The sequence below is a fragment of the Pogona vitticeps genome, chromosome 3, assembly GCF_051106095.1.
Source record: "Pogona vitticeps strain Pit_001003342236 chromosome 3, PviZW2.1, whole genome shotgun sequence".
Taxonomy (NCBI): domain Eukaryota; kingdom Metazoa; phylum Chordata; class Lepidosauria; order Squamata; family Agamidae; genus Pogona; species Pogona vitticeps.
In genome coordinates, this window is record NC_135785.1 from 93,658,047 (window position 1) to 93,684,628 (window position 26,582).

At 41.3% G+C, this 26,582-nt stretch overlaps 1 protein-coding gene and 1 long non-coding RNA gene across 3 annotated transcripts in view; one reads left to right on the forward strand and one right to left on the reverse strand.

Annotated features, from left to right (window-relative positions):
• TSPAN15 (tetraspanin 15) overlaps window positions 1–20,560 on the reverse strand; it is a 42,660-nt gene extending 22,100 nt beyond the window's left edge. For both annotated transcript variants that reach the window (XM_072995214.2, XM_078390830.1), the window contains exons 1-4: window positions 18,486–20,560; window positions 10,236–10,421; window positions 4,375–4,449; window positions 1,424–1,519 (exon numbers count right to left, since the gene is read on the reverse strand). In XM_072995214.2, coding sequence (XP_072851315.2) covers window positions 1,424–1,519; window positions 4,375–4,449; window positions 10,236–10,421; window positions 18,486–19,226 — 1,098 coding nt within the window. In that variant the 5' untranslated portion in view covers window positions 19,227–20,560. The remainder of the gene's footprint in view (window positions 1–1,423; window positions 1,520–4,374; window positions 4,450–10,235; window positions 10,422–18,485) is intronic.
• On the forward strand, window positions 10,681–13,914 carry LOC144588307 (uncharacterized). Its single transcript, XR_013543810.1, has 2 exons — window positions 10,681–10,781; window positions 13,750–13,914. It is a non-coding gene; the product is annotated as an uncharacterized LOC144588307 (long non-coding RNA).
• Window positions 20,561–26,582: the final 6,022 nt, after the last annotated feature.

A 26,582-nucleotide genomic window follows, 5' to 3' on the forward strand; every position in this document is an offset into this window, starting at 1 on the left:
GTATGCAAGCAACTTAACAATGTGATCCTATGCGTGATAACTCAGAAGAAAACAGCATGGAGTTCAGCAAGGCTCAGTCCCAGGCAATGGACTTCACTAAACTCAGTCTGGATTACATTTGAGAAAACATTTAAATTGCAACAGATTGTTGTGTAAGATTGTTCTGTTGTATAAAATTGTTCTATAAATCAAAATTTCTGGAAGCAATTAACACAGGTCTCACTCTCCATTGATGTTCATTAAACAAATGTAGTTTAAACATCATCCACAATACATCACAGAATGAGGCTTCAGGTAATGAACATCACCAGAACAGGAAAGGAAGCCACATCAAAATGTTCTTTCTCCTCCTCCTTCACTCACCCTATTCTCAAGTATCTGCTCATCCTTCAGAGTGGAACCAGTGTACACAGAACAACCACTGAAAATATCCCCTTTCCCTATTCTGATGGTAAAGATATATGATCTGCTTACTAACTAATAAGCCCACTGCATCATGCACTGCAAATAAAATTTAACCATCACAAGGAAATCAAAATAGGGAGATCTCCACCACAGAAATGAAGTTTGGTGTTCTTGCGGAACCCCACAGTACTTGATAAACATTGTAGTTTTATTTTATTAAACTTACAGCTTGATACCATCTTTTTATTTTACTCAGAAATAAATCCTCCTGGAGTATATTTTGTTATCTCTATACTGTACTGGTTTCTAAATCCCTGAAGTAAGTTTTCTAACCCTGTAAGATGTTTTCTAGCCAGGCAAAATTCTTCCAAAAAACTATTCTTCTGTAAACACGTTCAAAACGGCATCCCTCCTTTAGCTCAAATTTCTTATATTTTTTGTGCTCTTTCTTGCTCTCAGCCACACAAGAGTGGAAGAAAAGTTGTAACAGGAAGAAACCAAAGGTAAAAAGGTCGTAAATGTACTGTTTCCATTCATGAAGTGTTAGCAAACAGCAGTTTTTAAAAAAGTTTTCTTCCTCCAGCTATCTGAGCTAGAAACGTCATTCTTTATAAAACAGCAGACGTGTTTTGACATACTATCTTGGAATAAACCAGGATGAACCTGTAACTGAGTTTTCTGATTTGTTTGTTCCAATCCTAGGAACCATAATTTCCCAGTCTGAACATGGCAGGAATCTATTTTTAATTAATAGTAGTAGTACTGAAGAATTGCACACAAAAAAGAGAAAATAAACAAAGCACATGGGTTGGGATATGTACATCCAAACCAAGGTTCCTCAGTTTTGAATGGCCTGCCTGTGAATTCCAGAGGAGAAGGGAACAGGGATAAATTCTTGCCTATTCCCCAAAATCAAGACTGAAGAATTTATTTCCCGTTGCTGCAAAGAAACAATACATTATTTTATTGTATAAGGGTCAATTAATAGTGCACAATTAATTGACACCCTGAAACAAACCTGCTTTTGAACAAAATCCATTATGTTCTTGAAGTCCAAGTCATCGTAATAATTCTTAATTCCCCTTCGGATGTTCTCATTTAGAAAGTCAATTGTCTAAGGGGAAAGAGAGAGTAAATATACATGCATCATGAAAGAAAAACAAATTAGATTACATTTTTGCAATCAAACCCAGCACCAATAGTGCAATACTCCTCTTTACCTAGACACACTATTGGAATCTGAACTGAGGGAAAAGTTATATAATAATAATAATAATAATAATAATAATAATAATAATAATAATAATAATAATAATAATAATAATAATAATAATAGTAGTAGTAGTAGTAGTAGTAGTAGTAGTAGTAGCAGCAGTAATAGTAATAGTAATAGTTATAGTTATAGTTATAGTTATAGTTATAGTTATAGTTATAGTTATAGTTATAGTTATAGTGAGGGATAGTTATACAACCAAAATTACCTGGAAGAATGATATGTGTACAGACAACTACAATTTAAACAACTGATTACTTATTCTGCATGTAATGGTGTATAAAGAGACCACTTTACTACATTCACTGTTCACAAGCAAGCAATTTTCCTGTAAGAACTGAGGGTGGTTCAGGAACAAGATTAGTAAACCAGGGAAAATCTATTTCAACCCTTGTGACGAAAAAGAGACCTGCCCGGTCAGCTCAAATTACAAACCTACTCATACACCTCATCTTCCTGTCAGGTCAGTAAAATAATGGCCCAGAATGTCTTGCCAGTGCTGGCAAGAGGCCAGCAGAGGACTGAATGTAAAATGAGAGCTTTGGTGGTAACAGCTCCACCTTTACCCTACAAGCCTAGATAACAGACAGTCTCACTGTAACAAACACTGAACACTGGAGAGCGCACCATGTAGTAGTAGGATTCCAATATCTTGGTAGGCTTCCAACTCAGTAATCTCTCCCTATGAACTGGCACTAGGGCAAGTTATTTGTGCACTGTGTTCTCACCACTCAGAATATATTGTTTCTACTCAGAAGAAGTTGTACCATCTCGTATCCTATCTCTAATTTTCTCCTCCCAGTTATCAAGATTTAGTACCTCAAGGGTGCAATCCTATAGTCGCTATCCTGGGATTATGTCACCTCGAACAAATGGGATCTATCAGTACCATAACAAGCTGATTTGATGTCCGAGATGAAAATATGAAAACACACCTTCCTATAATTTCTCTAAAGTCACAAAGCAACCAGTGTTCTTAAAAAAACATGAAGATAAGGAGGGAACAAGCAGCACAAATAAGTTCACAGTACTTGGAAGCAACAACAAGTATGTACAGCCGACAGGTAAGCATAAACATCTCCCTTGCTAATTTATTGCCTTCGGTGTATCTAAAGTGACCATGTAGGGAGGGGCTAGCTACAGAAATGTTCCTTCTTCACCATGGCATGGTGTGCTCAGGAGAGGTGATGCATTATCTTTTACCATGTTAGACAATCGCTGTGGACCCAATGAGCAGCTGCCAGTGAGTCAATGTGCCTATTAGCTGAAGTAAATCTCGGAACAAGGTCTTCGTGTATTATACCACAGAGAACATACTAATTTTTCCATACTAAAAATTTCCATGCTGAAATCTGTTGCACAGTTGTGCAAACAGCATAACTTTCAGAGACAAATTACTGTTAAGGTTAAGAAATCTCCAAACACCTTATCTGTTGCATGCCAAGACATGTGACTCTGTAAACAACAAATAATATCTATGGAGATTTATGGGCTTGTGGCAATTCTCATCCAAACTTCCGCTATTTACTGTGCAACAAGATTTCAGCCAGAATATACTTTTTTATTCATTATATTACATGATCTCTGATGCCCCCCCAATTAAAAAAATATTATCTCAGATAGCAAGCTCTCCTGTGCAATACCCCAAGAACCACAGTTGATTTATATTTTTTAGAAGAACCAGTTGTTAAGAATTTCACATGACATTTTAGACATGCTACTGAGGACACAAATGAATAGTGGTGTGTCTATAGAATCGTTTGATCCTGATCTTTACATTCTCACTATCTTTTCATTGAACTGTTTTAGGCTTCACTATCTTTTCACAGCACCAAAGACACACAAAGGTTTTAGGCTATCAGCATATTTTTTAAAGGAATAAATTTGATCAGTTACAGATCAACTAGCATAAGAGAGTCTATAATATTTAAATAGAAAAAAATCACACACAAAGTGCCAACAATAAAATAAGATTAGAACAGGTATCAAAGCTGAGCAATGTTTCAAATTAAATTTTATCAAAAGTTATCACAGGTTTCAAAGTAAATCCTTGATGAACAATGAAAGACTATAAATGGAAGTCACTTTTGTGATACAGAGAAAATTTCATTTATAGAAGATTATGCAATATGCAGCAGTTCTGTGATAAGACCGGTAAAATGATATAGAAGGTGTGATATTATATACTGAACATAACTTGTAAAGAAACTCATATTTGATATTAAAGAATCACAATTTTTTGTTAAAAAAAGGATCATACTGTCAAAAGCAGAAGTGTTTAAATTTGTGTTTCTGGAACACGAGTCCCCAACACCCAAGGCAGCATGATCGCAGGTTATGTTTCCCAGGGAATTCTGGAAATTGCACTCCAAAATCACAAACAGACTCTAATAAAAAGTCACAAATATATACTAGTCTTTTCTTAAGTTGAAAACATAGGTTTCAGTACCCTGCACAGGTATGTGAATAGTAATTACTACCAAATAAATTCTACAAAATAGATTTTTTTCCTCTAGTCATCTAAGATTCGAATTTGTTCCAGCCTTCTTCCTCTTTACTGGACCCTTCATCTTTTCCACTGCCATAATTACTTGTAGTTTTATTTTCATTCAGGTAAGTACCGGCCACAATTTTTTTCATGCTAAATCTATCAGGAAGGCTCTTTTAAGTTAGGTGTGTTTTCAAAATCTTCTTACCTGGTTTCTGAACAGTAAGGCTATAACTCCTCCTGTTAGCTCAATGAGCAAACAAATTCCCAAGATGTACATGAACTGCAAAACAATTTTAAAACATTTACATCAGCTTGGAAAATCCAAATCCTTTAACATTTAAATCATGGATTATTTACTTCCAATTCACTCAGGGCTCTAGATGAGGCAGTGTCATCTGAGTACATATAATACAAGAAAAACAAACTTTTGTGTCCTATGTTGGTTTTGTCTCCAGTCTATCAAGACAGATTTGGCACAGGAGAAGAAACTGGGAGGATAAGTTCAGATATATAGCTACAGTTAGTCTCAATCTCTTCTCCAGATGTTCTGCAACTCCTGCAGTTTATACCACATATGAAACACTTCTGTTTCAGAATCTAAAAATGCAGTGCCAACTTGTAAGATGGTTTGCTAGAAAGTGATTTCGGGTGTAGCCCTGGGAAGTGGGGTGTGCTTTCTGCTGTTGACATACAACATTTAAGGCAGCCCTGGAGGCATAGAGCAACACAATCAGTAGCAAGCAACTGCATCATTGCTGAGTGGATGGCTGCTACAACCAATGGGAGAAGCTCTACTACTTAGCAACTTGGTGACCAGGTGGAGTTGGCCTCGCAGCCCATGTCTCCAGATACTGCATGAAGCTACTAGTGAGCCACCCCATGCCTATAATCATGCCAGTGTCCAGCAGTTATACCTAGCAAACTGCCTCACGATAAAGAGGTGGGGGGATGAGTGGACTATTTTCTTATGTAAAACTTCCAAATTTCTGCTAAGCACCTTCTCCTTACAAATAATTTTTTTAAAGTTGCCATGTAATAATAATTTTCTTATTTTACATGACCATAGTTTCTGATATACAGTATGTGATGAGCCTTATGCCGGCAGTTGTAACAATGGAAACATGCTAGTCCCTCCCTCTCCAGTATTGTTCTTCATATACAGAAAGTGAGAGTGTGAAGAATGAGTCTCCTCTACAGATGGAGGTTCTCTGCCTGAATCCTGATATTTTTCAGATTCTGGATTGTGCAGAGAGCCTATATGAGTAACAGAAGCTCTCTGTGTAACTCTCCATGTCACTTCCCAGTGTCATACTCCCACTTGCATGCATTATGAAGCTCTGAACATGGCTATACGGTGTAAAGATGTACAGAACTGGCCTGTCCCCATCCTTGGTTCGCAGGCCTAGCTCTGAAGCAAGAAAACTGTCTCATCAATAGCCTGAGAATCAACTTTTCATGGGAGGTGCATCTGTGTTATTTCTGTTGTTTGCACTCAAACTCATTCTGGCTGGTTCTTAATTAGAAAGCTGCCTTTCTTATGGGAGTGTACTTCTGTGCTCTATCATTAGAGTACAGTCTGTTACTCCACTGGGTAGCTTTGCAGTGTTTGTGCTCTGTGCGTGCTTTCCATTTCTGACTATTGCTCAAACAAAGGCCCTTATGCTTGTGTTATTATGTAAGTATGTGAGCATGTAACTTCGATTTGTCAGCTTTTTAAATTTCATCTGCTATATGTCCTGACTCTGTTTCTAACTGCCTTTTTAAATTTGGTATAACTGGCTTTTCTTACAATTTGGCTTTCCATTTCTCTCTTAATAAAATATAAACATCTCTCCATGAGCTGTGTGGTTTACTGTGCCTGCTTTGGGAAATATGGTGTTAAATCCTGCCTAGCTCTGGGGACTTCCTACCACTTTTTCTGTGTCTACTTGGGAATCAAGAGGAAAGGCATTCTGCTTTCAGGGCTGTGTTTCTTAATGGATTGCAAGAAAGCCCTGTAAGACTTGGGACTCCTTTAGATTGAGTTGAAGGATGAGAGAAAGAGGTTGGCAAGCTGAGGTACCAGATTATTGCAGCCATGGGGTTCGTTAACTTTGGCTGCCCTTGTTGATGGTGCCAGATCTAAAAGCCAGAGGACGCCAGGTGATCATCACCCTTTGGAAGGCAGAACCAAATGGGCTCCAGCTGGATCTTTCCTGTTGACACACTTAGGCCCAGTTAAGGTCTTATACTTAAAATGAGGGCTTAAACTGATGGCGAGAATGGAAAGCACATGTGTAAGTGCCACCTGCTGCATTCCCTCACTTCATGCAATGAACACAGAATTCTCAAGAGGCTCTTGCACATGCTCCCACTTTACAGCATTCCCATGATCAAGTATTCTGCCTTACCAGGATTCCCAAGTGCTCAAACCCTGAGGGAGGCCTAGAAATCTATGGGGCTGGAACTTCTCAGTGGTGGCCCCTACCTTGTGGAATGCATTGCCAGCGGAGGTGCACCAGGACCCTTATCTACCAGCACTCCAAAAGCTAATAAAACTCACTTCTCTAGAGAAGCCTTCTGAGATCTCAGCCTCTCATAATAGATTTAGATTTATGTTATATTTTTTATTCTGTTGTTTGGCTGTCGCCACCATCGGAGACTATTTTCTGGGATTGTTTTTAGATTATATGTGGATGGATGTGGAGTTGGGTGCTTATGTTTTATGTGTATGCTTGCAAACCACCCAGAGTAGCGGGCATGCCACTAGATGGGCAGTACATAAATTTAATAAGTAAGTACCCTGTTTCCCCGAAAATAAGACCTAACCTGAAAATAAACCCTACTACGATTTTTCAGGATGCTCGTAATATAAGCCCTACCCCCAAAATAAGCCCTAGTTAAGTGAAACCCCGCCCTCCACCATTGTGCAGCAACCAGAAGATGACATGATTGTAAAATAAAACATCCCATGAAAATAAGCCCTAATGCGTAAGTAAGTAAGTAAGTAAGTAAGTAAGTAAGTAAGTAAGTAAGTAAGTAAGTAAGTAAGTAAGTAAGTAAGTAAGTAAGTAAGTAAGTAAGTAAGTAAGTAAGTAAGTAAGTAAGTAAGTAAGTAAGTAAGTAAGTAAGTAAGTGTGTTTAGTCAAGCACGCCTATAAGCATCTCTCCAGACTTCCATGCTCATCATGAAAGTGTCTGAGTGACTTTCAGATGATGGGATGAATGTCCCCCACAATACCATCCAATTGGTCCTCATCACATTTTCTAGCATAACTCTTCAACCAGGGCTTAATTCATCATGCCAAACTCTTTCTCTCTCCCTCCATTTCATTCTGTCAGCAGCATGATGCCTCAGAACAGCATGTTAATGAACACAAAATGCTACAGAACATTATGTTTTTGAATTTCTTGAATAAATGAGCTCATCCAAAATTTGCTGAATTTTAATATCGTGGCAATGAAATCCTCTTTCTGTATGTGCATTTCTGAAAAAGATTCTGAGATAAATAGAATCTTCCTACAGCATCAGCACAATTTAGATAAGGTATGCCAACTTTGGAAAATTTGGAAAACAGACTGTGTTTAAAAGTGAGGAGGCTCTTAAGAACAATGTGTGAGTTCTGTATTTTCATACGATGCATAAAATGACAGTTAAACATTTTGGTTCTTCTAATACAGGAGAGGTCATTTTGCTCACAGGAATTCCTTTATCTACATTTAATAGTATTTCCAAAGGAAAAACAACTCTTCATACATATTAGTGTATCATCAGTTTTGTTGTGCAGAGACAACAGATTCTGTAATACAGTGGTGCCACGCATAGCAACGTTAATCCGTTCCGGATTAATCGTCGCTATGCGAAAACATCGCTAAACGGAACGGAAAAACCCATAGGAACGCATTAAACTTTGTTTAATGCGTTCCTATGGGGGATAAACTCACCGTTCAGCGATGTTCCTCCATAGGGGCGGCCATTTTCGGTGCCTCTAAAGCGAGGCAGCACAGCGGGTCGGCCATTTTGGAACTGCCGACCAGCTGACCGAAAATGGGGCCTTTGGCATTTTCCCCCAGCTGAGTGGCGGGAGCTTCAAAGCCCCGCCGCTCAGCTGGGGGAAAATGTCGGCAGTGGCTTTGGATGGACCCCAAAGCCACCGCCGACCGCCGACATTTGCCTTCCGAGCTCTCAAAGGGCTTCCCCCCGCACATTGGAGAAAGCCCTTTGAGAGCTCGGAAGGCTGTCAGCGGCGGCGGGGACAGGGTAGGGGGTGTCCGGATGGCTTCCAGGCGAAGCACTGGAAGCCATTCGGAACCCCCCTGCCCCCGCCCCCGCCGCTTGGAGCCGCCCCACGCCCAGCCAGCGCAACCAAGCGGTGGCGGCGGAGCCTTCCCCCTCCTCCCGCCTCTGCCCGCCTCACCCCTCACCCTCATCTCCGCCGTCGCCGCTGGGTGTCGGAAGCCGCTTCCAAAGCCCAGCAGTGGTGGCGGAGAAGGGGGTGAAGGGTTGGGAGGAGGGCGGCCGGGATCCGCCCCCCGGCCGGCTTCCCCTTCCATGGTCGGACTCTCAGGAGTCCGGCCATGGATGGGGTAACCGGCCGGGGGGGCGGATCCAAGCCCCTACCACCGCCACGGCTGCTTGGATCCGGCCCCCGGCCGGTTCCCCTTCCATGGTCGGATCCGACCATGCAAGGGGAACCGCCCAGGGGGCGGATCCAAGCTCCTACCGCCGCCGCCGCTTGGATCCGGCCCCCGGCCGGTTACCCTTCCATGGTCGGATTACTGATGCCAAGCACTGGTTTAGAGCCAAGACAGATTCCCTGGAATTAGGTGGCAAGGAGAGATAGAGTTGGGTGACATCCGCATACTAGTGACCCCGAAACCTAAAACTCCAGACAACCTCTCCCAGTGGTTTCATGTTGATGTTAAACAGCATGGATGACGAGACAGAACCCTGAGGAACACCACAGGGCAATGGCCAGGGAGTTGAGCAGGAGTCACCCAGCACCACCTTCTGAGTTCTCCCCTCCAGGAAGGGCTGGAGCCACTGCAAAATAGTGCCTCCGAGTCCCGTCCCAGAGAGACAGCCCAGAAGGATACCATGGTCGATGGTATCAAAAGCTATCGAGAGGTCCAGCAGAACCAACATAGACACACTCCCCTTATCCAGCTCCCGGCATGGGTCATCCATCAAGGTGACCAAAGCTGTCTCTGTCTCATATCCAGGCCTGAAACCAGGTTGAAATGGGTCTAGATAATCCACTTCCTCCAGGAATCCATGGAGCTGAGAAACCACCACACACTCCAGTACCTTGCCCAGGAATGGGATGTTTGAGACTGGCTGGTAGTTATCCAGTACATTGGGATCCAGGGAGAGCTTCTTCAATAGTGGCCTTATTACTGCCTCCTTTAAGCAAGCAGGGATCCTAACCTGCTGCAAGGAGGCATCTGCCATTCCCTGTACCCAATCCGCCATTCCTCCTCTGGCTGCTTTTAGGAGCCAGGAAGGGCAAGGGTCCAGCACACATGTCGTGGCCTTCACCTCTCCAAGAATCCTGCCCGCATCATCAGGCTGCGCCAACTGAAAAGCATCCATTAAAACAGGACAAGCCACAGCCAAAGTTACATTCACTGGGTCTGTACCCATTATAGCATCCAAGTCAGAGTGGATCCAAGCAACTTTATCTACAAAGTGTCGTGCAAGTTCCTCACAGCAGGTTGTGGAGTGGTCAATATTTTGTTCTTTTGGTGGGGCAAATACTAAGCCCCTGACCACTCAAAACAACTCCGCAGGACGACTTTGTGCAGATGCAATGGCAGCAGCAAAGAACCTTTTCTTTGCTGCAGCCACTGCCACGGAACAGATCTTCAAATGGACTCTAGCCCATGTTCGGTTGGATTCCCTCTGAGTTTTCTGCCATCGTCATTCTAGTGTCCGTCCCACTTGTTTCATCACTCCCAGCTCCCTGGTGAACTGGGAAGAAGAAAGCTTCTACATGAGGCATCTTAAACCTATTTACAAAATGAATAACAAAGTTAAGCATCAAGTTTGAGCTACAAGAATATTCCTGCTTAGATAAAAGTACTTACAGCTTGAAGAAGGGACAGGTTGTCCCTCAAGGAAGCCAGCACACCCACAAAGGAAACAAGGAACATCAAAATGCCCAGAAGTATCAGAATGATGGCTGGGGCTAAAAAGGCACTTTCAAGGGTTTTATATTTCTGTCTTTCAACTTCTGCATAAATGCCAACTGCTAAGACAAGTCCTCCTATCACCTGCAACAGAAACAGAGAAATTTTTATGTGTCGTTCCTATTACAAAATGAATAGCTAAATTTTACTAAAAAGAAAAGCACAAATCAGCATACATTTTACAGAGCACCACTCGTAGGAATCATACTAGTTGGTGCAAATGAAAAGATCAAATAAAGTATTGCCAACATACTGAATTGCTTGACTGGGCTGATATCCCCAATAATTTTTCTTTTGTATTTTGGCCTCTGCAGGACCTGGGAGAAAGTCTTGCTTCTTCACAGCACTTTCCCTCATTTCTGCCAGGAAGATCTTAGAAGATGACGACAGACAACTGTTTCAGACTAGCGTTATTACTGGGCAACTCATCCTCTCCTTCCACAGGTACTTCCATAATGATTACCTTACAGAAGTACGATTGCAGGGAGAGGTAGCCCTTCATATTGTCCTTGTTCATATCCTGAAATTACCCACTGTAAATTGCCACTAACCAAGCATATCCTGCTAAACCTGAGAAAAGAGTCTGTTCCATCTTGAAATTATTTGAGCTCCGATTCTACCTACGTAAGTTAATGAACCATACCATTTAAACAAGTCGTTGTTTCAGCAATTTGCAGTCCAGTTTTTATTAATTCATTATTGCCATATAGCATTCTTATTTAGTGTGAAAACATAAACATGAATTTCGATCTGCATCAAGCAGGCATATTACTGATTACACAGTGCAGACTTTCTCTCTGCTGAAATGCAGATTTTTCTCTGTTCTTCCAGAGAAAAGAACCAAAACCAGTGGATGAAAATTGCAGGCTAAACATATGAAGCAATGTTCTAACAGTATGAACAGTACAATAGTGGAACAGTGGCCTCTCCTTTGATGAAGATATTCAAGCAATGGCTTGACAAGCAATTCTGCATTTGTTGATCTTTCCAGGATTGTGTTCATGTAATCCAGAAGCCAAGTCTAGCTGTTTGCAAGCATTTTGTTAAGCATCTGGGCACAATAAGAAGCTCAGTCCTGCATTAAAGCAAAAGGGATTCTTCCATACTACTGTGACAGAACCTCCTTGCCCACTGGAAAGACTTGCCTCCTCCTTTCAATTCAATAGCTGCAGAGGTCTAGAAACCGAATAGGATAGGAGACCCAGGCTGCTATTCCAGTTGCTTTTTCAGCCTCTGCTCAGGCTGTCTAACATGACCACAAGCAGATCAGAGGAGTACTGCTTGTTAGACTACTCATTGCCTAGTTAATTAGTAATGTCGTTAAGTAAAATGAATGGGCAAGGCAAAGAAAACTAAAGTCCTCAGATATTTACTCAGGAGAGAGAATGAAAGAAGAGTTTCAGAAAAACAGGAAAACTTTGAAAGCCTCCATTTTCACTGACAGATGCCAAGAATTAAAATGCAAAGGCCAGTCCTCAAACAAATTAATACCCTTTGAAAGGGCATTAAACAATAACTCAGGAGCATCATGTTCATGTGTTGCTAATTTGCTTCTCTACAAGTAACAACCTGAGGAATCAATTACTTTTAAAAACAACACTCCAAGCTCCAAATAATATCTGGCTCTATATAGCCCCTGGGAAAATTCTCCAGTGGCCTTTTCAGAACTCCTACCTCTCAGACACAAGAACAAAACCAAACACATACACACTGTTTCAGAATGTCTCCCTTGAATAAACAAGGATAAAAAAAATGAAATCACAAGGTTGAAACAGTGCCTAGTTCTCATTTAATTATTATTGGTTCTCAGATTTTTATTCAACACAAAAGCTGCAAGAAATAATTAAGGATTCTCCATCGTGCACAGTATTCACAACACCTAGGTCCCATCCCCTTGTTTTTTAACCAACCTTAAATTAATTTATTTAATTTATTTGATTTGTATACTGCCCATCTGGCTACCAAGGCCACTCCGGGTGGTTCACAGCAGAAAAATAAAAACAATAAGGAACAACAACAATTTAAAGTAAAATGTACAGTAGAAAAAATTTTAAAAAAATAAAACATGTTCTAGGCATTATAAATTAGAAACATCATAAGCTAGAACTATAACACAAAAACAAAAAATATAACATAAAAACGCAACATTTAAGAAAAGCAGGCAGCTGAGCTTATAAACTGGATGAGGATAATTTAATAAGGATGCTGGAGATGAGATAATAATGTTAAATGTGTGTGTTGCCTCAATGTCCGTAAGAGCTAGAATATGTATAAACAAATAAAGAACTGGGTATGTATTCTGAAATAACCTTTGGGCCAATTCAACTCATGAGAAACGGGCACAAACTTCTGGTTCAGTGGTTTGCCGCAGTTTGTTTCCTGGCTGAACAGCCGGTCTGCAGTTCAGTGACCCACTCCATCCAGCAGGTGTCCCCTTGGAAGCAGCATCCCGTCCCCCCTCCTCCAGGTGCTGCCTCTGATTGGATGTCTGCTGGAGCAGTGGTCCCCAACCTTGGGCCTCCAGATGTTCTTGGACTACAACTCCCAGAAACCTTCACCAACACCTTTGCTGCCCAGGATTTCTGGGAGTTGAAGTCCAAGAGCATCTGGAGGCCCAAGGTTGGAGACCACTGTGCTGGAGGGTGTGGGGCACCAAACCAGAGATCAATTTATTCAGCCCGGAAACAAACCACATCGAACCTCCAAACCAGCAGTTCATAACCAACTCATGCATGGACATAACCGTCCCTTTACAAGGCCTCTTTGCATTACATCTGGCCTACTGCTTCATTCTGAAGCTAGTCACTTTCAACATTCTGAGCTTATGTCAATATGGAAAAGCATAAATAAAGAAGTAGACTATATATTGTATAATAAATTCTTTACTGATCCAAATATGGCACACCTTAGTGGTAGATTCCACGCTCAGAGGTAGAACCACAGCAGTGACTGAAGAGCACATGTTTGCATCTACAACGTAACATGTTCAATTACCAACATCTTCAGGTAGGAGTGGGAAAGACCCCTGCCTGAAATATTCACAGTCTACTTGGTGTGAGGCAGCTTTCAATGCTTATAGCCTATGTACAGAGTTCCTTATTTATAAATATCATTTAAGGTCACCACTGTTCAAGCACATTGTGCAAAAACAATGCTTCTGACTAGAAAGAATGAGTGTGCATCTTATATTTATGTTCATGCTGTATTTTTTTACACACTATGCTCTAATTAGAAATCGTGTACATGACCCAGGAACCTATTGTGAATAGGAGATATAAAAAGATTATTAATTATTAAAATAGTACATAAGAAGACTATCTTAAGCTCATAGAGAGGTGTAATAGGATGCAATCACAGTGCTTACTCCTGGGCTATAAGGTCATACTGTACAATCATGTGTTTCTCTTTTCAGGCTGTTCAAGTACATCCGTGTTAAATAAGCAACCAGAGTAATGGAGAAGCAAAACAAACCAGAAACCAGCTTTAGTTTCATGGTTAAGAGTATAAGTCATATACTCACATGTGTCAGATCAATCAGTGTCCTAGGGAAGTTCAGGATTCCCATGAAAATAAAGAATAATACGAATCCTATGTGGTATTTCAACCCCACATTTACAAGTTGTAAAATCTCAGCATGACAAGGAGTATGGCTAACCGTAAAGCCCCCCCCCTTCATCTGGAGAAGACCCAACCACTTCCAACTAAACTTGAGATACAGAAAACCAAGTTAACCAAAACCTTGATTTTTGACATAATGAATAAAACAAACTGATAAGATCTCTGTCCCAACGCAAGAACTGAGCTACCCAATTTAAGAACTGAGCTACTGATAACAAGAAATCTCTTACACTGATGCCAATAATAAATACACAAACTGATACGATATCTCAACTTGCTTTAGATCAACTATCAATATTTTCCATATATTCTTAATTAAATCCCTTAGTTGCAGGTTGCTGACCTTAAGAAGCAAACACTAACAGGCTTGTGTGAACACCTATATCAGTCCCTTAAGGGTGTTGTTGGGCACGTCCAGAGGAAATCACTGATGATGCACAGAATGGAAAACAGTATGGAAATACTTAAGTGCAGGAATCCAAATCAAAGAAGATTTAACAGATGGTTGTTCAATTTTCTCTTGAATGCCTCCAGTATTGGAGCACTCACAATCTCCTGAGGTACAGTAATTGGTTCCATTGTTGCTTTGCTCCAACAGTTTAGAAGTTTTTCCTAATATTTTCCTGATATTTTCCTGATACTAGCACTGCTAAGAACTCCAACTGCAATGCAACTTGTAAATGATATTTTTAAAAATATTTTTCTCCCAGTTTAGTGCTAAATGTAGCGCTATAGCACTCGGCTGATAAGCTAATTCAAAAGCTTACCATTTCAGCTAGTCCAGAGTTATTTCCATTGCTAATTGTTCAGGAAAGAAAAAGAAGGACTATGAATGGTGACAAAAAGAGTAGATAAGAAGGGTGGTCATAATGCCAGAGAGGACTGAGGAAGACGTGTGATGTGTGAACACCTGAAACATACATTTGTGGAATGGTAACATTTACGGTATACGCAAACGACAGCAATGGTTTAAATGCCAGAAGGTGGTATAGAAAAGTTTGCATCAATCCCGCACAAATCTCTGTGTAGTCACACACTTACAATGGCAACAGAGAACAGGAAAAGAGCAGAACAAGGGCACGGACCTGTAGTGGTGGACACTAATTTTGAATATACATTCCTTCCATATCAGAGGATAGATGGATTCCTCTTTCTAACATTAAAATGTATTGCCTTTAATTTTAATTCACTTTTAAATTAAATATTACTTTAATTAAAAACTGTTGCACATATAACCAAGTATTTCTGTTGATTTGTGTTCTTAAAGAATTTATCAATCAATAAATCTAACCAAACAGTTGAATATATGCAGTTCTTAATAAATACAGCTACAAATTCATAACCACAATAATATCTTCAACTCAATTCATGAAGCACAACAATATTTCAAAAAGCAATTGATACCCAACTTTTCAGGCCATACAGCTTACTCACTGCTGAACGAGTTCAATACATGCCCAATGAAAGCCACAAACTACACCCTAAAGACACAGGAATCTTCCAGGAAACACATTACATCTGTGGAAGAATCCTCATTTCTTTAGAAACTGGAGAGTTAACAAGCATAAACATGTTCCATCTTCCTTGCTTCATTTCATTTTTTTAAACCAGAAATTTGTAAGGCCACTGATATGTTCTCAGACATTCAAAGTGATATCTTAATAAGAACAAAGTTATTCATAACATGTTAAATTTTTTAGTAATAAAGGCTAGAGTATTATTTTTTTCATGTTTTAGTCCTAATGAGGAAACTGTTCCTCTTTTGCTTTTTGCATAACATGTAAAGTTTGCTTCTTATTCCACAAATATTAGTTTGGGAGTTTGGGGCCATTTAGGGGCTTTTTAAAAAAACTATTTTAACTCACAAAAAAGAGAGATGTAAACAAATTGGGCAATTTCCTGTCTGTCAAACTCTCTAGCAAAAATTTAACCCTTTCCCCAAAAAAACTAAAACACAAAGCACATAGATGCCAAAGCAAGGAGTCACCATGGCGTACCAAAATGATTTTATAAGAATGATCTTGTTAAAATAAAATAGAACAAAAATATTCAATAAAGTATCAAAGGGGGAGTGCAGCATCCCATATTAAAATTTCCTTTTACTGCAGCCCATTCCAAAGCTTGCCTAAATATAAACATTTTAGCCTGCTGGTAGGACAGCAAAGAACAAGATGGTTGGACAGTGTCATCGAAGCTATCCAAACTCCGGGAGGCAGTGGAAGACAGGAGGGCCTGGTCCATGGGGTCTACAACATTTTAGACCAGCTCCAGTTTTGAAACACTCTTCAAAGGCAATCCCATGTAGAGAAAAATTACAGCAAATGTAATCCAGCTGGGATATAACAATGGGTCACCTTTGCTGATGAATTATCAGTAAACCTGCGAGTTTTTTTGAGCCAACTTAACTACTCGGTCTCTTTGACTGGGATTGGCAAACTTTTTCAATTGTCAGTAATATGTTACTATTTCTGTAACTTTTCCAGATATTTTTAAAATTTACAAAGAGTTCATACCTAGGATCTCTTTGCAATTAACACAAAACTAATATGTGTCCTACTAGGTGCTGTCAAGTTGGAACCAAATTATAGCGAACCTAACAGGGCTCTCACTGTGAGATCCACTATTTCTTTAGAGGTATCTCAAAGGATCAAACCAAGATCCATTCAGGATGCAACCATATATACTGTACACATTAACCTGTAAATAAGGCCCATTTACTTCAGTGGGAAGGACAGATCCTGAAGCTCAGGCTCCAATACTTTGGCCATCTCATGAGAAGAGAAGACTCCTTGGAAAAGACCCTGATGTTGGGAAAATGTGAAGACAAGAGGAGAAGGGGACGACAGAGGATGAGATGATTGGACAGTGTCATCAAAGCGACCAACATGAATTTGACCCAACTCCGGGAGGCAGTGGAAGACAGGAGTGCCTGGCGTGCTCTGGCCTATGGGGTCAGGAAGAGTCAAACACAACTAAATGACTAAACAACAACAAGAAGAAAAAGGAATATTACACAAACAGCTAAAGCTCTGGTCCATGGAGTTACAAAGAGTCAGACATGACTTAACAAACAACAAAAATTCATTGGGAGTAGGTATGCATGGTCTTCCTCTGTTGATCACCAACAGAAGACACACTATCAGTTCCCTTTGAGTTCTTACTTTAGAAACATACTTCCTGCCACAGATTCAGTTCAGCCATAACACCATTCTGGTTTGGCAGTTAGTTATGGCTGACCAGCAAGTAAATCCACTCCTTCATTTTTTTTTCTTGAAACCAAAGTTTGCCAAGATGCTCAACATCTCCTACAAAAACCAAAATGGTTTGTTTGTGGGCTACGATGTGGATGTTTGCCATAACTTGCCAGTCTGGGTGTCACAGTAAAATCAGGTAGCGTATGTGGAGGAAGAAAACCGTTCATGAGAAGAAAAAGATTCCAGAAAGATATGTTCTCATTAATACTGGAACTACTGTACAAAAATACTCTACCAGTGCCTCCTTGACAGGGGCTGGACGCAGGCTCTCGTTCAGCGGTGCAGTTCTACCATGATGGTGGTGGTAGTGGTGGTGGTGAAGGTCAGTCACTAAGGCTGAATGGTGGGGAATTCAAGACAGTTAAAAGGAAGGATGTAATTCTTCCCACAGCTCATTAATTTTGGGATTTGCTACTGCCGCATGAAATGAGGCCCTGAAAGAAAACAAGGCAGGCGTGCCATACTCTGATTAACAGGAGTATTTACTTTTCCTGCCTTGCTCTACCCATGTGGAGAATGTCTGGACTCCCATTAATCTGTCAGGTTGAAAATTTTACACTGGCATTTCCCATATAATAATTATGCTGAACTCCTGCAAGGACGCTTTCCCTTTTTTTGTTTAGGTTCAGGTTACTTCTGCTTTAAACACCAGTGCCAACAAGCCCTTTAAAATTAAAGGGGGGGAGAAACCCCTTCAGGGCACGATGCTGCTGAACGACCAGAAAGGATTCAATTTGTGCTACAAGAGGGATTACACCGTGAAATGAACGAGCCCGGGGATTCAGCGCACCAGCCTCCAAGAGCTCAGCTTTCCAGCCCTCACAGTGACGGGGCGTGTTTCCTTCCTTCTGGTTGCAAAAAGCCTCTGCCCGTCGCTCCTTCCTCACCCCAGAAACCGCAACCACCTGCTGTCGACAGGTTGTCCCGGTTCTGGACGCGGGCGTGTCCTAATCCAGGAAACATTCCCCCGAGGTCTCCCGTCTCCCTCGTCTTTCTACTCCTGGGTTTACCCAGCTTGGAGACGAGGTGGATGGAGGGGTGGGGGGGTCCCTTCGGGCGACGCCTTCTCGGAAAGGGGTGCCGCAGCCCGGGCCGTGATCCCCCGCGCCAACCCTGTCGCCTCCGTTCCCCCTTCGGGCCCTTCTTCGTCCCGGCCCGGCCCCTCCTGCCCCGGCGCCCCCTCGGTGCCCCTGCCACACCCACGCCCCCGGAGCGCCTGAAGGAAGCCGGCCCGGCCCGGCTCGGCTGCTGCTTCCCCCCCCCCCCGCTCACTCACCCAAAACACGGTGGAGTAGATGATGAGAGTGAACTTGAGGCACAGGTAGGAGAAGCGGGCGCAGTAGCGAACCTGCTCCGAGTCTCCCGCGCCTGGCGCCATCCTCCCGCTCCTCCTCCTCCTCCTCCTCCTCCAGCCGGCTTCTGACACAGCAGCTTCGGCGCCCCCTCCGGAGCCCCGTGTCGCGCCGAGCGTCTGGCTGTAACTCGCCCCCCTTGCCGTTCTCGCTGCCCGGCCACCCGGGGCGTCGCTGGCCCTTCGCTTCGGCTGGGAAAGGCTCGGCTGAGACAGCGGGCGGGCAGGGCCGGGAGCCCACGGGCAAGTGGCGCGCCCGCCTCGAGCCGGGGGGTGGGCAGGCGGTGGGCGGTGTGGAAAGGCCCGGGCGCTTCGTGGTTCAGCTGCGGAGAAGTCCCCAAGCCTCGCAGCGCCACCGAAACTGAAGCGGGCCGGTTCAAGGCAGCGGCGTGGCGTTGGGGCTGGCCCGCGTTTGTTTGCTTGTTCCGCCACTCCTGAGAGGTCTCTGTCGCCAGCGGAGTGCAAAATTGCTTCCAAAGAGGTGGCGAAGGAATGGCTCAGAGAGGCACCCACAGGGCGAGCGATCAGGGGCAGGATCCCTCTGAGCAAAGGGCAGGTTGCACCCGGGGATTTATGACCGAAATGGAAGCCGGAGTAGGTTGTCTCGTCACATACGGTATACAGTACACAGTACAAACATAAACCGAAAAGTAACAATGGTATCATGAAATCGGGAATATCGCGATTAACAATAAACTGACATGTGAAATAAAGTTTTTTTTAAAAGGAGTGGTAAAGAATAATATAAATTTAATGAGATATGAGGTGAATTTATAAATGCGGTATTGAATAAAGGAAAAAGGCAGAAGCCAGGTCAAGAATATATGTATTTTTGAAAGGGATAAGGAGTCTTTTAAAAGATGAAGGAAACGTTGCAAAATATGTGTTGTATTAATGGATGGTCCCTGCACTGAGAAGTGCACCATTGTTTTGTTTTTATTTTTTATGCAATCAAATTTAATAAAAATATAATATAAAAAACAAAAAGTAGCATGGCACATTCAAGACTAACAGATTTATTTTTTTCACACTCTTCTAATCCGTATCCAATCTTGGTTTTCTGCTGTTGCATACAGTAATGTCAAAATCATGCAAATAATCCAGACTTCAAAATGTAAAACAAATAAGCCTGAAAATCCGGATAACTGCAGGCATTGATGTAGGAGTAAACCTTACAGAACAAATGGGGCTTTGAAGTAAATCTGTATAGCTAGGATTAAGAGCAACTCATGAATATAGATATCTCACCCCAAAATATTGGAGAAAAATGTTTCTTGGCCTGATCACAGAAGTAGGATTATACTGTAACTCATCAGGCACGTGCAGTGATTTAACCTTCTCAGGCACATGCAGTGATTTCCAAGGAGCTTAATTTTGAATAGACATGTTTTAGACTATTCTGCACAAAGTATGCTTAGCATCATTTGTAAGACATACACATAGACAAAGGGCTGCTTTGGGCATTCCATTTCCTAATTCACCCTTTACAAATGAATAAGTGTATGTATTTTTCTCTCTGGGATAGAACCTTTTGCCACATATAGAATGGACCTTTTCCAAATGGAGCTTTTGTACTCTTAAATTCCCTTTCAGGCGTAGTCCCTACAAAAAAGGAACTATATCCAGATGGTATTTCTCTTATCTTGCTTCATATTGCCTTCTTTTCCCAGTTTGTCAAATTTATCCCCCCTCCCCCCCCCCCGTTGTATTAGGTCCTTTTTGAGGAGAAAGATGAGGTAAAATATTTTAAATAAATAAATTTGTTTGGGGGGGGGGAGGCAGAGTTTAGCTTGGCATGCCTCCTGTTGAAGTCTGTAACCTTTTATTTTCTTTAAAGAAAACTGCCCCAGGACTACTGTGGCCACCTGCCTCCGAAAGGAATGGGGAGGATTAGTGCTGTGGTGCTTTCTTTGATCAAATCTTTTTAGGAAAGAATTGTTCACCTTTTGTAGTAAAAAAAAAGGCTGTTTCTACTTGCTGCTGTGACCTCGCTCCCCAGGCCACTCCCCCCCCATGAGTTAGGATAGGTTTCCTGACAAATATCATATAATATGACATTGCCTCCCTCCCCGTCCCCCATGAGGCAAAAATACCCAGCAGCACCTCTCCTCATTCCTGGAGTCAAAATATGATAGTAGCAAAGTAAATAATGTTTTCTTGCTTTTCGTGACAATGAAAATCTGCTGCCTGAGGCAGTTGCCTAGTGATAGGGCTGGTCCTGCATGATTGGTACGGCAAATTTGTGTATGTTTTAAGTATGTAGGAAGTTGTTTGCTGCTTTGAATGAGCATTCAAAATACTTCTGCCATTGCTAAAATGTTACATCTATCTCCACCCTAAATTCTAACGTCTAGCCCTTGTAATTGAGGGTGTAACATGTCTTTCACTATGGGAATGTTGTCACAGCAGTCTTCTAAGCATCTGCTAGATTGTTCATGATTCCAGTAAATATTCAGGACCACGGTACTATTATGAAGGCAGTATTTTGAAGTACATGATTATGTGCTCTTTCTTTGCACCTTTTTCTCATTAAGTGGGCAACAGACTGAAACACCTGTGCTCTTCATTGCCCTTGAGAGATACACAGCCTGTCCAGAAAAGTATATAGATCAGTATTTGGATCACTGTTTGTACGGTTTGATTCGAGCCAAATTGCGTCGTCCACATAGATTTGTTGGCACAAGTCCTAATTACAGTATCCTGTTGTGTAGCTTCTGCAGATGGCTAGTTTGGGTATATATATATAACAGCAGCCATGGGAAAAGGCATGGAAGGAAGCTATGTCGACTTCATGAGCTCCACACCCACAAAGCAGCACAGCCCCAGCTGAGGGGAAAGGGGGGGAGGTTACTTCCCTTCAAAGGTCCCTCTAAAATGTGCAGGTGCACAGTGCTGAACCCCCACCACACATCCACAGTGATTATTTCCAGCCCCCTTGGTTCTGGTTGTGGCACAACCCTGAGAGGGGTTGCAGGGTCGCATGCATCAGGGGGAGCCCCGCCCAGCAGGGGTGAAAATAAGACAGAACATTGGCTCCCTTCCGTCTTTCATCCTTCACCCCAGTGTTCTACCCTTGTGCAGCTGCTATCCTCGGCCGCTGCCCCCTTACTCACAAGTAAACTGGCAGTCCAAACACTTGTGTGGACCCTTCTCACAGGAGAATAAACATCTCCAGTGTGAACAGAAGAACTGCTCAAGTGCAAGATAAAATAGATCATACTGAAGATAAGAACCTTTTACGTGTGAACCAGACTGCTCCAAATTCACCAATCTGGACAGGCCCACAGTGAATACTTGCCTAGTCTGTTTAATCAAATGAAACGAGATCCTCACAGATCATCAAAGGTACACATATGATCGAAGTTTGTTGCCTGTATTTTGATTCTGATTGTGCTCACTTATATATAATGGAAGACTTAGCAACAGTAGTAGTGATGCTCTCGTGAATTCACCATTGGGATGCCTCCATTTTAAAGTACTTTAGTCAACAAGGAAAAAAGTGTCATGTGATGTGATATTTGTCAAGAAACATTGGGAGAACCAATGGTTGATATTAACACAAGCAAGAAATAGAATGCAAGTCTTAAACAAGAAAATTATTTTCTGTGGGTCTTAATGATGGCAATTTTAATTGTATTTTAATTGTATTTTAATTGTATTTTAATCATTTTATTTTATTGCATTGAATTTTAATTGCTGTAAGCCGCCCAGAGACCTTTGGGTAGAGTGGGCGGCATATAAATTAAATAAATAAATAAATAGCTCATTGACATTGTCAGCAACTGCTGAATTTGTTCTTGGCTCTTTGCCAGGAAGCAAGCAAATGAATGAAGGCGCCGATGATTTAAAAAAAAAGACTGGTGTTCTAGAAGCCGTGTGATGTGTCAGCGCCTGGTATTAAGACATTTGAATGGTTATTAGTGTTATCTTGCTTGGTACATCAAGCATTTCATTCAGTCTTGTGCTTTTCTTAAATATATAGTATTATATATTTAAAATAACTGCTTATATAATATTTATAATGCAGTTACAATGCAGTTGCTTTGTTTTCACTTATTGTAGCTGGATAATATCTTAAACTTATGGAATTGCTAGCTAAAATGTGGTGTACTTTTAATAAAACGTTCCATTGTGCAAAATCTTAGTGATTTGCCTAGAATTCTATTGGGCTTCCCACACTTGACCTTTCAGCATAGTCTTTCTGCTTGCCAGAGAGGAGCACATCCCCTTAAAAGGACCTAACAGTAAAACGTAACACATCTCTTTCATACTTACTCTTTTGTATAAATATTTATTCATCTTCTGGAGCATCAAGAACTGTAGTTGTGAAACTCTGTGCAAAGAATGTAACTGTAAATATTCATCTTGTCAAAAGACTCTTGGAAATAGGATGCTACTATTTTTAAAAAAATTAAACATAACATTAAGTGGTCTATTGAGTTAGTTGGATTTAAGGAAGTCCTGCCTTTGGCCACATGCAGAATGTCCAACGGTTAGGGTCTTTTTCCTCTTTCATGTGCAACTGTGCAAAAATATTTCAGCATTATACAGAAAATAATATTGTTTATATTCTTGTTTCAAAGATTGTTTATGCCATAACATTCCATATTCCAGGGGTTAAAATGTGTTAGGATTTTAAATTTTGTTTATTCAAAAAGAACTAGTTTATTTGAATCAGTTCTGAGTTGACAGTCTTTTTAATCTCTTTGGTGCAAATGTGCTTTGGAATCCATCCACCATTTCAAGCACCTCTTAAGTGAGACTGGGAACTTTTAAGTACCCCTATACTGTATTTTTATGCCTTTTCTCAAGGGAATAACCACTTATGTCCCAACTAATTTACGCATGTAACTGATGGCACATTTTGGAGCAGGGTGTTTGTTGTCTCTCTTCTGCAATATGTAAATGGAGTTTATCTGTAAGTAATGTGTCGTACTCTTCATTGTGTTTAATCCAGATGTGGCAATACTTTGAGTTGACCCACTTAAACCTATGGGAAATAAGCTGGTCATTATTAAGTCCCATTGTTTTCAGTGGGTCTATTTGACATATGACTAAAGTGTCTTTGACCAATGCTATGTATTACACATAGCTTTCTCTTCCTCCTCCTCCTCCTTCTTGCATCAGGCTAATGGATCAGGCATGTGGGAAGCACCATAGCCCTAAATTCAGCCTCCTGTACTTAGTGGTACAGACATATAAAACATGACCTGGAATTTACCCAGTGCCAATAGCAAGGAGCCTTCTTTGTACCTGCCAAGTAGAATTTCATGTAAGCAAATAAGTGAGCCAGTGAAAGAGAGACAGATCATTTTGTCCCTTCTCCGTCAGTTTGTTTGATGGAAGCCACTTCCTGTTTTATTAGCCTGTATTTCTGTACTGGTTACAGAGAAGGGGGCTTCCCTGCCTTCATGGACAGCATGGAAATATAGGCCGCTAGTTTATGGGCAAGCATAACGTGTTAACAGGTTAACTTAAAAGGCTGGTCCTATGCATGAGACTCTCCTGATATGAATTCATATATGGGGAAGTTGGGGTGAGAAGGTGTTGACTTAAGGCTGGGCGCTCTGGTTCTAAACCAATGTCTTGCATAGCAGGTAGTCAGTTCTTTTCTGGCACAGGGTGATACACATGCATTGGACTTTGGATCCTGAGTGAATGACTGTAGAGTTCAAGTGGCCCATTTCATTTCATGAACTGAACATAGAATTCTTGAAATAATGTTTGTGCACCTATATATTCTTGCCTATTTTGTTACAGAGGTTCATGAAATAGCTTTGAAAAGGGCCAGTATGGTTCTGCAAGTATCTCTATTAATTAAGTCAAGTATTCAGATTGGCTACAGTACGCAGGAAATATTAGGTGTGTTTTCACGTACTATGAGGAATTAATTGAAAAAAATCAATGGAGAGGTAAAAATCATAATCTTTTGGATAGCATTAAAAAAATTAAACAACATCAGTTAAAAGTAAGATGGCTTTAGATTGGGCAACCTATGCCTCCCCACGTTTTGTTGGAATGTATCTTCCAGTAGCCTTAACCAGCATAGCCAGTGGGAGCTGCAATTTAACAACATCTGGAGTGCTACAGTTTGTCCACTCCATTTAGATTATATGCACACTATAGAATTCGTGAAGATGAAGTGTGTGCCAAGATATGTTGATGAAAAGTCACAGCAATGGTAAAATAGTACTGTACTAGGACAACATAATGGGTGAGATAGATACATTCCACACCAATACTTTGATAACATTTTATTTGCATTAGCCATAGGTAAAGATAAAGGTTCCCCTTGACAGTCGTGCCTGACTTTAGGGGGCGGTGCTCATCCCAGTTTCCAAGCTGTAGAGCCAGCGTTTGTCCTTAGATAGTTTCCATGGTCACATGGCCAGCGCGACTAGACACGAAACGCCTTTACCTTCCCACCATGGTGGTACCTATTTATCTACTCGCATTTGCATGCTTTCGAACTGCTAGGTTGGCAAGATCTGGGACAAGTGACGAGAGCTCACTCTGTCACGTGGATTTGATCTTACGATTGCAACACAGAGGCTTCTGAGGTTTAACCCGCAGCACCACCATGTCCCTTATTAGCCTTAGCATGATAAATATAAAATTTACAAAGATACAAAATCAATGTATTAAACACAAGATGACCAATGCATATACATCAGGTACGTACAGTGTGACAGTGCCAAAATTAGACAAGTAGATCTATGAAACATTACTAATTTAAATCATATCTGGCCTAATTTTAATTGTTGCAGCTGTAAATTTAGTTGACCAAATAAATACATGAACTAAAAGCAAGTCTATTCACTTATGGGTGGGACGTATTTCCTTCCAGATTGAAACCCTTGTGTTTGAAGAAGTATCAATCTGGAAGACTTCTTGTTATTTAAGAGAATAACTGCTTATACTAATTGGTGGTTTTGGACCAGCCAGAATTCCAATGTACTGGATTCAAAAATGAAAACTGGTTTCAACATGAGAAGACTGAGCTATACAAACTCTGTACAAACTCTTTGAATTGTCCAGACCCTCTAACGTGGAAGGAAAAACCATCCATTCATGTAGCACATGAGTTCAAAGGGACCATGCCCAGCTGGGCTAAGGGGAGATCCTCAGCATGTGGTGGCACCTGCATGTTTCTTTTCACTATATTGTATCATGCTGCATCCCTTGCCAATCATCAATACAATAAACCAGTGGTTCTTAACCTTTGTTACTCGGATATTTTTGAACTGTAATTCCCAGAAACCCCAGCCAGCACAGTTGGTGGTGAAAGCTTCTGGCAGTTGCAGTCCAAAACTCCTGAGTAACCCAAGGTTAAGAACCAGTGCAATAAACCATTAAAGCACCAAAGGTCTTCTGCCTTCATCAAGGTTCTAAGACTCACTGGGGTACTGACCCAAGACTGCCAGTTAGGAGACTGCAATTAAATGCAGCAGTACAGTAACCAGTATCCCAGACATTGCTCGTAGTAACATATGTAGACTTTTGAGTTACACCAAATTGTTCTGTAAAGCTCAAGGAGCTGTCAGGAGGCAGCTTGCTAGTGTGTTTTTTATGGCATTTTTGCCCTGGTCCTAAATTATTTCGTTGTATCTTGCAGAATAGCTTTGCAGCTGTTCTCTCAATCCATCCTTGTGATATTTATGACATTCTTCTACAGGCCAAGTTCTGCTTACTGAAACTCCCACTGAAGTCAAATCTTGAGATGTGGATATACAAGGAATAAAAGATCTTGGACCTAATAGGGTAAAATCTGTGGTGCTGTTCCCTTTAAACTGAAGAACAATAGAGCCATGAAGATTACTGCAAACACTTTGGGGAAATGATGTGGGAGCTTCTTGAAATCTGATTTGATGCCCAGTTGGGTTTTATGGTTTATTGTCTCCCCTCCTCTTTTCCAAATCTCATTAAGCTTCTTATTATTTCTCCATGTCTGCTTTGTTAATGTTTCCAGGAAGAGAGAACTACATTCCACCAAACCCATACTGCAGTGTCTATCAGCTTATT